Source organism: Nyctereutes procyonoides, unplaced genomic scaffold, assembly GCF_905146905.1.
Source record: "Nyctereutes procyonoides isolate TBG_1078 unplaced genomic scaffold, NYPRO_anot_genome, whole genome shotgun sequence".
Classification (NCBI taxonomy): domain Eukaryota; kingdom Metazoa; phylum Chordata; class Mammalia; order Carnivora; family Canidae; genus Nyctereutes; species Nyctereutes procyonoides.
This window is the reverse complement of record NW_026575051.1, coordinates 7,894,590-7,906,745: the sequence shown is the minus strand read 5'-3', so window position 1 is coordinate 7,906,745 and position 12,156 is coordinate 7,894,590. Positions and strand designations below refer to the sequence as shown.

The 12,156-nt window shown below is 40.7% G+C and overlaps 1 protein-coding gene across 1 annotated transcript in view; it reads right to left on the bottom strand.

Moving 5' to 3' along the window:
- DNAH8 (dynein axonemal heavy chain 8) overlaps positions 1 to 12,156 on the bottom strand; it is a 331,702-nt gene that overhangs the window by 53,958 nt on the left and 265,588 nt on the right. Inside the window, exons 79-81 of the mRNA XM_055330260.1 lie at positions 10,132 to 10,205; positions 7,975 to 8,127; positions 7,446 to 7,601 (exon numbers count right to left, since the gene is read on the bottom strand). Coding sequence (XP_055186235.1) covers positions 7,446 to 7,601; positions 7,975 to 8,127; positions 10,132 to 10,205 — 383 coding nt within the window. The remainder of the gene's footprint in view (positions 1 to 7,445; positions 7,602 to 7,974; positions 8,128 to 10,131; positions 10,206 to 12,156) is intronic.

Sequence of the window (12,156 nt, the reverse complement as noted above, 5' to 3'; positions counted from 1 at the left end):
AAACGAGGTCTACTAGGGGATTACCACACTAGCACTGACCAGGAAATTTCAGATTAACTGGTTAAAATTACATTTCCTGGAGAAGTTTGAAATTGCAGTTAGGTTATGTATGATTTTTCAATTTGGTGATGTGGGCTTAGCACAAGTAACTCTATTGTGTCTGTTGTCTCCTTTTTAATAAGACTGACAGCATACAAATAACTCTTAAAAAACTAGTACACTACTAACATTACTTCTAGACCTATACTTCTTTAGGTTAGGTTGTCAGGTACTAGCATATTCTATGGTGTGACTCCCATTCTCATCTCTTAGCTGATTAAAGTTGGACAGCCAGCCCAAGAAAGGCCAACCAGATTCCTCCTCTCAGGAATTTGGACTTAGGGTTCAGAATTGCTACTTAGAGTTTACTCTAGTTAGAGTCAACTACTGAGACTTGGGGCAGCCCCGGTGGCGCAGCGGTTTGGCGCCGCCTGCAGCCGAGGGCGTGATGCTGGAGACCCAGGATTGAGTCCCACGTCCCGCTCCTGCATGGAGCCTGCTTCTCTCTCTGCCTCCCTCTTTCTCTCTGTGTCTCTCATGAATAAACAAAAATCTTAAAAAAAAAAAAACAACAACTAGGGAGACTTTAAACTTGAGAGCTGTGAAGCATAATCTTCCCTTGAACGCAGAGAAGGTGAGAAGGAGCAGAGGTGCCCTGACCAGTGGTTTTATCCCAGGTGCATAAGGGGGAACCCTGGCTCTTAAAGGTGTCAGCATCACTCGAGGGCTGTCTGCTTCCTGGTAACAGTACTCATGTTGCCATGATGTTTTTCTAACTGTTTCGTATTGAAATGCTTGGTCCTGTAAACCAGATTTTGAACCTTGATAGTGAGAAACATGTCTCCCATTTTTGTCTCCCCTTTGTTTCCCCTTTTTTTGGGGAAAGGATTATGATTGTGTAATAAATACTATTGATTAATGATTATCATCAAAATGAAAGGCACTCTCCTTCTCACCCTCTGTGGGGTCATTTCTGAGGCTGACACAAATTCAAAAGAATTTCTTGAGTGGATCTCAGAAACACTGAGGTGAGCCTCCTCCAAGTTATTTTGAAGCCAGAGTAAGTTGAGAGTGAGTGGGGAGTGTGATATTAACATGAAAATGCATTCAGCTAAGCCTTGGGTCTCTGGAATTTCTTCCATCTTGACACCTTCAAAAAAAAAAAAAGAAAGCTAACTACTTATTGGTGAAATGAAAATGTTTTCCCATTTTTAAAAAAGAAAATCAACTCTAAAATAGTTTCACCTATGTTTGACTTAATTTTTTTTAATTTACTGTTCATTTAGACAGGAGACTGAATGAAAAATAATTCTTCCTTTCCAATTACTAGAACTGCTTATATTGGCTCTATGGAAACACTCCCATTTACACGCACTGAGCCATTGTAATTCTGTTGCTCCTTAAAATGTGATCTTTGAAAATTGTTCCAATGCTGAGATTTGCTTCACTTTATGGTGTTTACTATCAGATTTCATTTAAAGCATTTACTTTTTAGGTTGGTTCACTAAAGTCATAGACTGTTTAGCTTATCTTGGGGAAAAAAAAGACAAGATCTTGGGGGGTGACTTTTCTTTTACAAATGAAGTAATTTCATTTCTTGAAAAAATTTTTTTGTATTCACTCATCTCTCTAAGTGACAATAAAGAAATAGCCCTGAATTATCACCATGGAATACTATCAGAACAGACTCAAACCATCAGAAGAAGAACTAAGAACTCACTTGGAAGCTCAGGAGCAGGAGGCTTTGCTAGAACTTGGAATATTTGGAATACTGAATCTCTTCAGTTCAATTAGTATTCTTAAAACTATGGGATGAGTCCCATGTGAGACAATGGAAAAATATTAAAATCAATGTATTTTCAAGAAGTTTTAATCTGGTTGAGAAAATAAGACTTAGAAAGGACAATGTGATAGTGACTATAATTAACTGTCAAAATATAACAGATGATAAGCCTGAAGAAGACATTCAATCAGAGGCTTCTGGGAAGAATGCAACTGAAGCTAGCCTTTGAAAAGGAGGGCGAAAAGACTTCCAGGCTTCTCAAAGGCTATGAGGAAAGACAGGGACACAAAACTCCAGATTCATCAAGCAGGAGGCTACAGGTGAGTGGTTTTACTGCAGCAGAGAGTGCCCTCGGGGGAGTAGCTAGAACTATGTGCTCTCATGATGATTCAGGAGTGGCACATAGATTTGAATGTCAGAATAAAGAGTTAAAACCTGATTCAACAGAAGGGAGTTATTGTTCATTATTAAGTTGGAGAAGGGTGATCTTATTTTATTTTATTTTTTAAGATTTTATTTATTCATGAGAGACACAGAGAGAAAGAGGCAGAGACACAGGCAGAGGGAAAAGCAGGCTCCCTGCAGGGAACCTGACGTGGGACTCGATCCCAGGACCCCGGGATCATGACCTGAGCCAAAGGCAGACACTCAACCACTGAGCCATCCAGGCGCCCCAAAAGTGGGGTGATTTTAAGAAGACTAGTCTACTCTTTACTGAATTTGACTAATATGGCTCCTTCTTTGTATCCCAAAGAATCTACAAAACACAGAACTATTAGTGAAATAAGGAAAACATGGAATCCTCCTTTGGACACTGAAGACAAATTGCTCAACGAAGTCATCATCTTAATGATGTTAAAGCCATTTCCAATTTTATGTTAAACTCTACCTCAGCCCAATGAGCCCACCTCTCCACAGCCCAACACAGAATCATTTCAGCTGCATCTGCAAAACAAGTCTCTCTTTGGAGCGTCACAACCTGTTTCTTTAATTACTGGAGCTCACGTAAAATGAAAAATGCAATCCATATTATAAAACATATGGGAAACTTTAAAAGGTAGAAATAATGAACAGAAGTGGCCAGGACCCCTGGCAAAAACTGCCAAGCAAAATGTAAAAGTTCTTTCTTTAAACCTGTGTCATATTACTGTAATTATTCTGAGGATATTTAAACGAAGAACTTTGTAATCATGCCTCCCCAAAGCAAGAACTTCCTATGCAGTGTTAAACTTGAAGGGAATGTTTGTCAAGGCTCAAACTTGAGAGAGAAAACAAGATGTGGGAGAAGAAAACACTTTTCTGAAAGAAGAACTGCTGGCAGTGGATTTCCTTGGGCCCTGTCCCATGCGGCCATTTTCATTTCATATTTAATTATTTTTAAGAGCCAGGATAAAATATCCAAGTCTGCAACTGTCACTGCAAGCCCCTAGAGCTCCTAATCAATGACTTTAGCAAGAAAACTTCACAGACTTGTGCATAAGCCATTCGAAAAGTCCCAAAAAGTGGGCCTCAATGTGGGTAAGCCAAGGTGATGAGGAGAAAAGTTCTAAACCAGGAAAAGGACACAAAAGTGATGAAGGACGCCTGTCTTAAGGGCAGTGGGTATTTGGCAATTATTCTCAATTATTGTTGTGTATTAGAATCACATAACAAGTTTTTAAAAGGACTGAGCATCCCAACTTGCTGCCTCCTCCCAGGGATTCTGGGACCCAGACAATGCTGAGAACCATTTCATTAGACATTCATTGGGTCCAATGGACTCTTCAAACAATGGATAGTACACTGACCATCAAAGGACAGCACACTGACCACCAGAAAATGCTATTCTGACTTTCTGCAGGAGGTATTGGGAGGACACCACAAATGTTAAGTATTGAGTTTTAAAAGAACAGGACTTTGGAGGTAGATATATTTAAAATTAAGATCTTGAAGGGTTAATGTGGCCTTGCTCTGAAATCCAGAATGCCATTGCACTGGAGCTTCTGGGAAACCATAGAGAGATGATATTAAGGCCAGAGGGAAGATTCCAGTGAGAGTAATCTCCAAGGGGATGTGGAAATGTCCTCAGGGATTAGTGGCCAAATAGAGCCAAGGCATCCACTAGCATGCTGGGGAAGGTGGGCTCCCATGGGGATGGTAGAGGGCTGGCTGGCTAGGACAGAGATATCACCTGACTGCTGTAAGAGTGCTGTTGCTATCGTAACTTCTTGGCCTATGTAGATGGTAAGTTAACCGGGCAGAGAGGAGAAAGAAGAGGAGTCTGGGGCAAGAAGAACTCAGTGCAACATTGGCTTATGTATCTGCAAGTTCACATGGAAGCACCCAGGGCGCCCTTCTACTGGGTAAACCTGCTCCTGCCTCAACCACAAAACAAACCACACTATTTGCTACACCACCCAAGACAGTTGTTCTTGACCAGCCAAGTCTACTTCCCCATTGTATGGGAGAGGAAGAGTGTTCATTTTGTTCTCTTAACAGTGAGTGAGGTCCGCATAATAATGATGCCCTTGAGTGGAGGTGAGTTGATGGCATGATGCCAAACCACAGTTCAGTAAGGGAATTACATGGAGGTCACACAGTTCTCCCATTTGACCTCTATTTCACTACCAGGTTCTGCATTCTGAGGTGTGATGGGCTCCAGCATGAACTCCTCCCCAGCTCTGAAGCTTGAGATTATAGGATATGAACCAATTCCCTGTTCTTTTTGTGAGTCTCTGCAAGGACAAATGCATAAAAATCATATTTGTATAGAGCAAGGGATATCTAGGTTAATTTGGAGGAATCAGTCAATCAGTTAACAAATCAGGTGTTTGGCTATTATGTCCAACAGTAGTAGAGAAATCTAAGTCACAATCAATCCAACCCAGAACAGTCCTTTTAGTAATGGCTGCACTTCAAACTTTAATATGCACATGAGTCCCTGGGGCATCTTATTACAATGCAGATTCTGATTCAGCAGGTCCACGGTGGGGCCTGAGATCCATCTCTTACAAGCTCCTGGGCCATGTGGATACTTCTGGCCCAGGACCACAAGCCCCTCAAGAATGCTGCATTTTGCTATCAAGCCAGCTCCATCCTAACAAGTAAAAGAAAATAGTTAGGTGGAAACAGAGGAAACCATGCTTGAATTATCCATGCTCCCTGTGTAGTCATAGAATTTGATAACAGTCTTAGAAATGGGAAAAAACTTGAAAGATTACCTCCTTCTGCCTCTAAACACACAGGTGGGGAAATAAGAGGTCCCAGGCAGGACAGAGCTTGACTATCATCACACAGCTAACTAATTTCATGGCAAGTCTAATGCCACAGCCTCCTGGCCCTCAGTGATGTGCTCTTTCTGGTGCACTGTGACTGGATTTTAAGAGACATTCAACCTCCTAGCTGTATAGCACTAGCAATGGAGACTTTTCTGTTTTAACCCAAATACAAGTCATGTCAAATGCGAGGACGCTTTAGTCCTAGGACCGGCCTGTGGACCTGTTGTTCTTCTGTGTAGCACTTGGATAATGGCCACAAAAATATAGGTTGCCACACTGACCATATGGAAAATACCCCCAATTATCTCCCCATGATAAGCCCAGTGGAAGAGTTGAATCATCACTACTGGGAACAGAATCATAAAATATATTATTTGTGAATTGGGAATTAAATAACAGAGTTAAAGTAATATTTGTATTAGAGTATGATAAGGCCTAGCAAAACAAACAATTCCCAGATAAGAACGTATGAAATAGGCTTCAATGACTTGAAAGCTATAATTTACAATCCAAAGGCCACAATGGAACTTAGTAAAAATAACCACCCGCAAAGTGTTTAGCCTGATTTTAACTCTCTCGGGGTTCAGGGGCCGATATACAGGAGATGCACAATTGTCTCCTCTCTGCAGTCCTCTCTCCTGGCCACCTGGAAACCCAGTAAAGTGGCAGGGACAAGGGGCCTGAGAGTAAATCCTCCAAATATGTTCTGGGATGAGCACCAAATTCCCCTCCACCTTTGATCAGGGTAGGGAGAGAGGAGGTGAAGCTCTGCATGCTGCTGTACATAGCTAAACCATGACTCCTGGTACAAGCCAGGTGATTCATTCCATCCTCACTCCAGCCTCAGTGAAGGAAGAAATGTAGAAAGGGTTAAAGGAGGCTGTTCATCCTCTCTGACGTCAAGGAGTGAAACAAGTACATTAAAATTATACAGCTTTCAAGTGTAGAACAAAATATAAAATCAAATGTAGAGATGCCTGGGTGGCTCAGTGGTTGAGCATCTGCCTTCGGCCCAGGGTGTGATCCCGGGGTCCTGGGATCAAGTCTTGCATCAGGCTCCCCACAGGGGGCCTGCTTCTCCCTCTGCCTATGTCTGCCTCTCTCTGTGTGTCTCTCATGAATAAAAAAATAAATCTTTAAAACAATCAAATCAAATCAAATGTAGAACAAAGCAATAAAAAAATGAAAATACCCTATAGACAAGTGGCTGTGGGGCCATAACATTACCAGACTGATATATAAGTGTACAGTAAAACCAAATCACAAACAACTTGAAAATGACAGCTAACTATTGCCCCTCCCAATATCACCACTGCCTTCACTGGTAGGCTCAAAATATACTTCCGTGCTAGGCAGAAGTGTCGGGCTTGACTTTTAGATCTACTGCCTATGAATTTAACCTCTTTGAGCCTCAATTCATTTTTATTTTATTTTTTCCTGAGGTGCAGCTAATTTATTTTCACACACTAAAGGGAGTGGGGGGATGGACCCATGGTAGCGCTGAGGCTGTGCTGTCCCTGTGTCTAGTTTAACAAAGTTCTCCTGTTATTTAGGACAGTCCAAGGGATAAATTCCTGAGAGTCTGAGGCAAATCACAGGCTTTGGAGTCAGACTGGTTAGATAATCTATGAGAAGCACGTAGCAAATAGCTGATGCTCCTGCTTTCCTGTCTTCTTAAAAGTACTACTATCTTCATTCGTGTCTTTATGCATCTGGACATATCATCAATCAATTTCCTCATTTTTAAAATGGTGATAATCCGACCTCAAGAAACGTGGCTGTTAGTATTACATGAGATGGTGTGCATAACATTCCTGGCCGGCACAGGCACTTTGAAAAGCAGTTCTTTTTTTTTTTTTTTTTATTTTTTTATTTTATGATAGTCACAGAGAGAGAGAGAGAGGCAGAGACACAGGCAGAGTGAGAAGCAGGCTCCATGCACTGGGAGCCCGATATGGGATTCGATCCCGGGTCTCCAGGATCGCGCCCTGGGCCAAAGGCAGGCGCCAAACCGCTGCGCCACCCAGGGATCCTGGCACAGGCACTTTGAAAACCAAATTCCTATCTAAAGAATCCATGTTCAGCTCACAGATATTTATTGAGCTCCAGTAATGCCCTGGATGCTGCTATGATGGGGGAGAGTCAGCAGGTACAAAAAGCCAAAGCCTTTGTCTCCAAGAGACGTACACTGTCATGGCCATGGTAAGGGGCAGGTGCAGTACACAGACAGGTACATGCTATGCCAGGTGGGGCAAAGTGCCATGAAGGTGAAAAAAAGCAGAGCACGGAGAGTCGACAGCGCAGCAGAGAAACTACATGGCATCATTAGCATCCCCCTAAATGTGCAAACTGCGCTCAGAAGTTACCTGCACAGTGGAGTGTAAAAATGCCACTGTGTAAAGCATCGGCTTCCACATGGGTAAGTTACTGATATCCAGAAGGTCTTGATTAATTCCAGCAAATGTTCTTTTCAAACCTGCGCGTACGCCTTGGGGTGGCTCATTGGTGAATTTCAGAGAAGTCTGTCGTAAAAAGTAAATGGTGATTTTGTTTCTATAAGTTATTGTAAGGGATAAAATAGACATTACAGTATCTCAGACAGCAGTGTACCCATGGTACATAAAATGTCAGCTGAACTTCAGCACTGTGTAAATTAATGACATCAATCATAGCTGAGACCCCATCAATCAGTACTGAGTCTTAGAACTCCTCTGTGGAAATATTTGTGATATAATATTGATGATTATAGTCAAGATTTTGACAATTACAGTATAAGATCTTGCAGAGTCTGCTGGATCGAAAGCCTTGTCATGTTTTCATTTTTCAATAATGCCACTATGCCATCTCTATTAGAATGATTCTCAAGGAAAAGACACTTATGTCACAGTAACAAACCTGAAGCAATGTGATTGGAAATCGGTCGTGGGGCTCAGTAGTTATCCACACTCGGAAAGAGTCATCATTGGCTTCTGTGGTAATTAAAGTCTCTAGCAATTCTTCCATGAATTCCAGGCCAAGGTGACAATTTTGTAGTAATACCCAGCCACCCTGCATCCAAAAACAAAAAAAAAAAAACAAAAAAAAAAAACAAAAATGATTTCATATTAGTTTCTTGTCACTTTTTTGCAAGGATTTTAAGAAAAAAATGTACAAATTAAAAAGCAAAAACCCTTTGCTTAGGGCATGTAAATACTCTGTTTTGAGTACTTATTTTTTAATGAAATGATTGTACATCAATACAAACATTTCTCCTGCTACTGGTAAAACTGGAGTCAAGTAAGTTGAAAACGATTGTACTCTGACACCCTTGGTTCAGAAGGAAACAGAAATTAAAACCTGAAGTCTTGTTTAAGTACAGTCTGTGCACCATCTAATGGTGGGAATGGGTATTTTGGAATTTATAAAAACTCTTCCTAAGGTAAATCAGAACTGACTTATCCCCAAACCAAATCATCCAAAGTCACAGAGAGATGCACAGTATCTCATGAAAGTCGGAGTCAGCTCACTTGGTGACTTGTGCTACCAGAATACTACATTTTATTCTTTGTCATCACTCTTATCATGTAGTCATCAAACCACTAATCTTACTAAGCACTATTTTAATACTTGGTGAAACTATCTCTAATAGTATAAGTCACATAACCATCACTGCAGTACGAGAACACAGACAACCTTCCAATACCCTTATATTAACAAGATCAGATCAATACAGCTACAAAATATTGAACACAATAAATAAATGGCTCATGCATTATGCCTTCTACTGTGAGAGAAAATACAACTCAGACTGGCTTAAACAGCCAAGGGACATGTTGGCCTGACAACTGGGGTGTGCAGAGGAGGATGGACTTCACAGTTAGTTTGTACCATCGTGGATCCAGTCAGTTGCTGATTCCCCATTTCTTTCGACAATGTCAGCTTTGTCCTAAATATGATGTCCTCCAAGTGTGGCAGTGTGGCTGCTCCTCTTCATGGACTGTTGGTTTTTTTTCCGCCTCATACTATCATTATTATCAATACTTATCCCACATTGAGAAACAGAACATGGAACTTATGAAAGCTAATATTCCAAAAAAGGTTAGTGTGAATGCAGTATCGAAATTTAAAAGTTTCTCATTCGTGGAAACTAAAGAAATGATTTAAAGTCCAGAGCTAAACTGTCAAATCACTCAATGGAGTGAATCATTTGAGCTGAGTAAAAATAATTATACATAACTGCCTTGATATATATAAATTAGATACAATATATTATTGAATATAATTAAGTGATAAAGATAAAGGCTTCGGGCACTTGAGAATTAATGACTAACTTGAGAATTTGATGGACCAAGCAGAGACTTAGCTCATTAACCCTCTCTAGTCATTAATTCACAAGCAAAAGCTGCACCAAAGTTGCTAGAAACCTTATGAGATCAAAAGCTTAAACATAAACTGAGATCTTCCCTTTTTAAAAAATAAGTGGTACGATTTCTTATCAGAGCTGAAATTGCTATCTACCAAGCATCTCCAGATAATTAATGTCCTGTGTATTTATTAGATGTTCTGGAAAACATTTCTTAGCATTCCACCCAGCTTGCAATCAATAAAAACTATTACCAATATTTAAACACAACATCCTCAAATATTTCTATTTGTCTGAAACTACCCATTAATTAAGAAAATAAAAGTCTGACTTTAACCAAAAATTGAAATTTAACTGACTTGATCTGTCACTTCTTAAACACTGTCAATATTGATTGCAAGATTCCAGTTATAGCTGCGTTCTTAGAAACCAGGGAATGTGTCTGCCTAATTGTCAAAAAATATTTAGTAAAAATAAGAGCTTATGCTATGATGCTATGGAAAATAAAACAAGCTTTTCATGGGGACATCAGATTTAAAATTCATTGGTAATCAAAGGTTGACTACCCATACATTTAAAAAAATGGAAAGCAGATGATGGAGCATCCCAGACAGAATGATTCGGCCACCACTGTGGTCCCAGGTAGACCTGGTGGCCAGAGGGCTACCAGGAAGAATGATGCACCAGCACTAGCTGCCCTCATTACCTACCTGCTGCATAGACATCTGAATCAGCTTTCGAGCGTGTACCTCTTGTCCTTGCCCCATTGAGATAGTTCTGCATTCTGTAACATAGGGGAGGAATCGCTATGAGGAAATGTAAATTTTATAACAGCACTGGGACAAAAAATTAATTTCTCAAAGGCTATAGCCCCCCGTGGCTTCTAAGAAGGCCCCTTGTGATTAAACAGGTATCGCCTTTGGTTGTGTTGATGCGAGAAATGGGTGAGGCAGAAACTGGAAGCACCACGGGGAAAGGTGAGGGCAAAGGGAGAGACAGAGGGCCTGACACTGGGCTTTGAGAGAGTTTGGGGGTATTTGGAGAGAAAGAGGGAAAGGACCGATGGTGGGAGACAGAGCTACAAAGCTATCACAGGTATTTGGAGGGAAAGAGGACTTTTGAGTTTTGCCATTTTTAAAAAAGATTTATTGGAGATATTGAGAGAGAGTATGAGCAGGAGGGGCAGGGGGAGAGGGAGAGAGAAACTCAAGCAAACTCTGCACTGAACATGGAGCCCGACGTGAGGCTCACTCCTAGGACCTTAAGATCATGACCTGAGCTGAAACTAAGAGTCAGACACTTAACCAACTGTGCCTCCCAGGTGCCCCCCCCATATGTTTTTTTTAAAAAGATTTTTAAAAATTTATTCATGAGAGACACAGAGAGAGAAAGAGAGAGAGAGAAGCAGGTTCCATGAAGGGAGCCCGATGTGGGATTTGATCCCAGGACTCCAGGATCATGCTCTGGCCCAAAGGCAGGCGCTAAACCTCTGAGTCACCCAAGGATCCCCCATATGTTTTGATTAGAATCTTTCTTTGGTGGTTTCACAGGTGCTTCAGTGAACATTTAATTGGATTTTTATTCTTTTAAGATGTCAGGTTTGCAGTGCTTCCTGGCCATTTTGGTTTTGTTTGCATGGCTGTCCATTTTCTGAGAGAGAAGTCAAGGCGATTGGGCCCTAAGAGGGCTACATGAGGGGTAACTGTGCCTTAGACTGATCATCACCTTGGAATTGAGTGTGAAGAGAAAGTGGAGGCCACCCTGTGTAAAACAACATACATTACCCATCACTCTGCTGCTCATGCTGCTTCTTCCATAGCATATTGTGTACTTTTCTGGTTAGCATATTATACATTTATTTGTTTTTGGATAATTGTCTGTTTTTCCCTCACACTAGAATGTGAGCTCCAGGAGAGGGAGGACTTAGATCCTGGTGGCTTACCCAGCACCTAGACAGTAGGTAGCACTAAGTAGGTGCTCAATAACTGCTTTCTTAAACTTTTAAAACTGAGATATAGTTTACCCTTTAGAAGTATACAATTCAATGTTTGCTAGTATATTCATAATTTTGTGGGACTATCATTTCTATCTACTTCCAGAACATTCTCATTATACCCAAGGAAAACATCCATTAGTGGTCACTCTCCATTGCCCCCTCCCACCACAGCAACCACTAATCTACTTTCTCTTTTCTAGACATTTTATATAAATGGAATTATACAGTATGTGACCTTTTATTCCGTCCTCTTTTATTAGCATAATGCTGTCTTGACAGCATTCATCCATGTTGTGGGATGGATCACAACTTTATTCGTTTTTAAGGTTGAGTAGTAATTCCCTGAATTGACATACTACATTTGTGTACCCATTTGTCAGTTGATGGACATTTGAGTTGTTTCCATTTTTTGGCTAGTATGAATAATGAACATGAATGCTATGAACATTCGTGTATAAGTATTTGTGTGGACAAGTCTTCAATTCACTTTGGTATGTACTTAGGAGTAGAATTAGATCATGTTGTAACTTTGTTTAACCTTTTGAGGAACTGCCAGACTGTTTTGCAAATAGGTGCCCCATTTTACATTCCCATCAGCAGTGCATAAAAGTTCTATTTTTTCCACATCCTTGCCAACATTTACTATTGCCCATCTTTTTCATTATAGCTATCTTAGTGGAGTGAGGTAGTTATCCCTTGTATCCCATCGTAGTTATCCCATTTTCAGTTGCATCTCCCC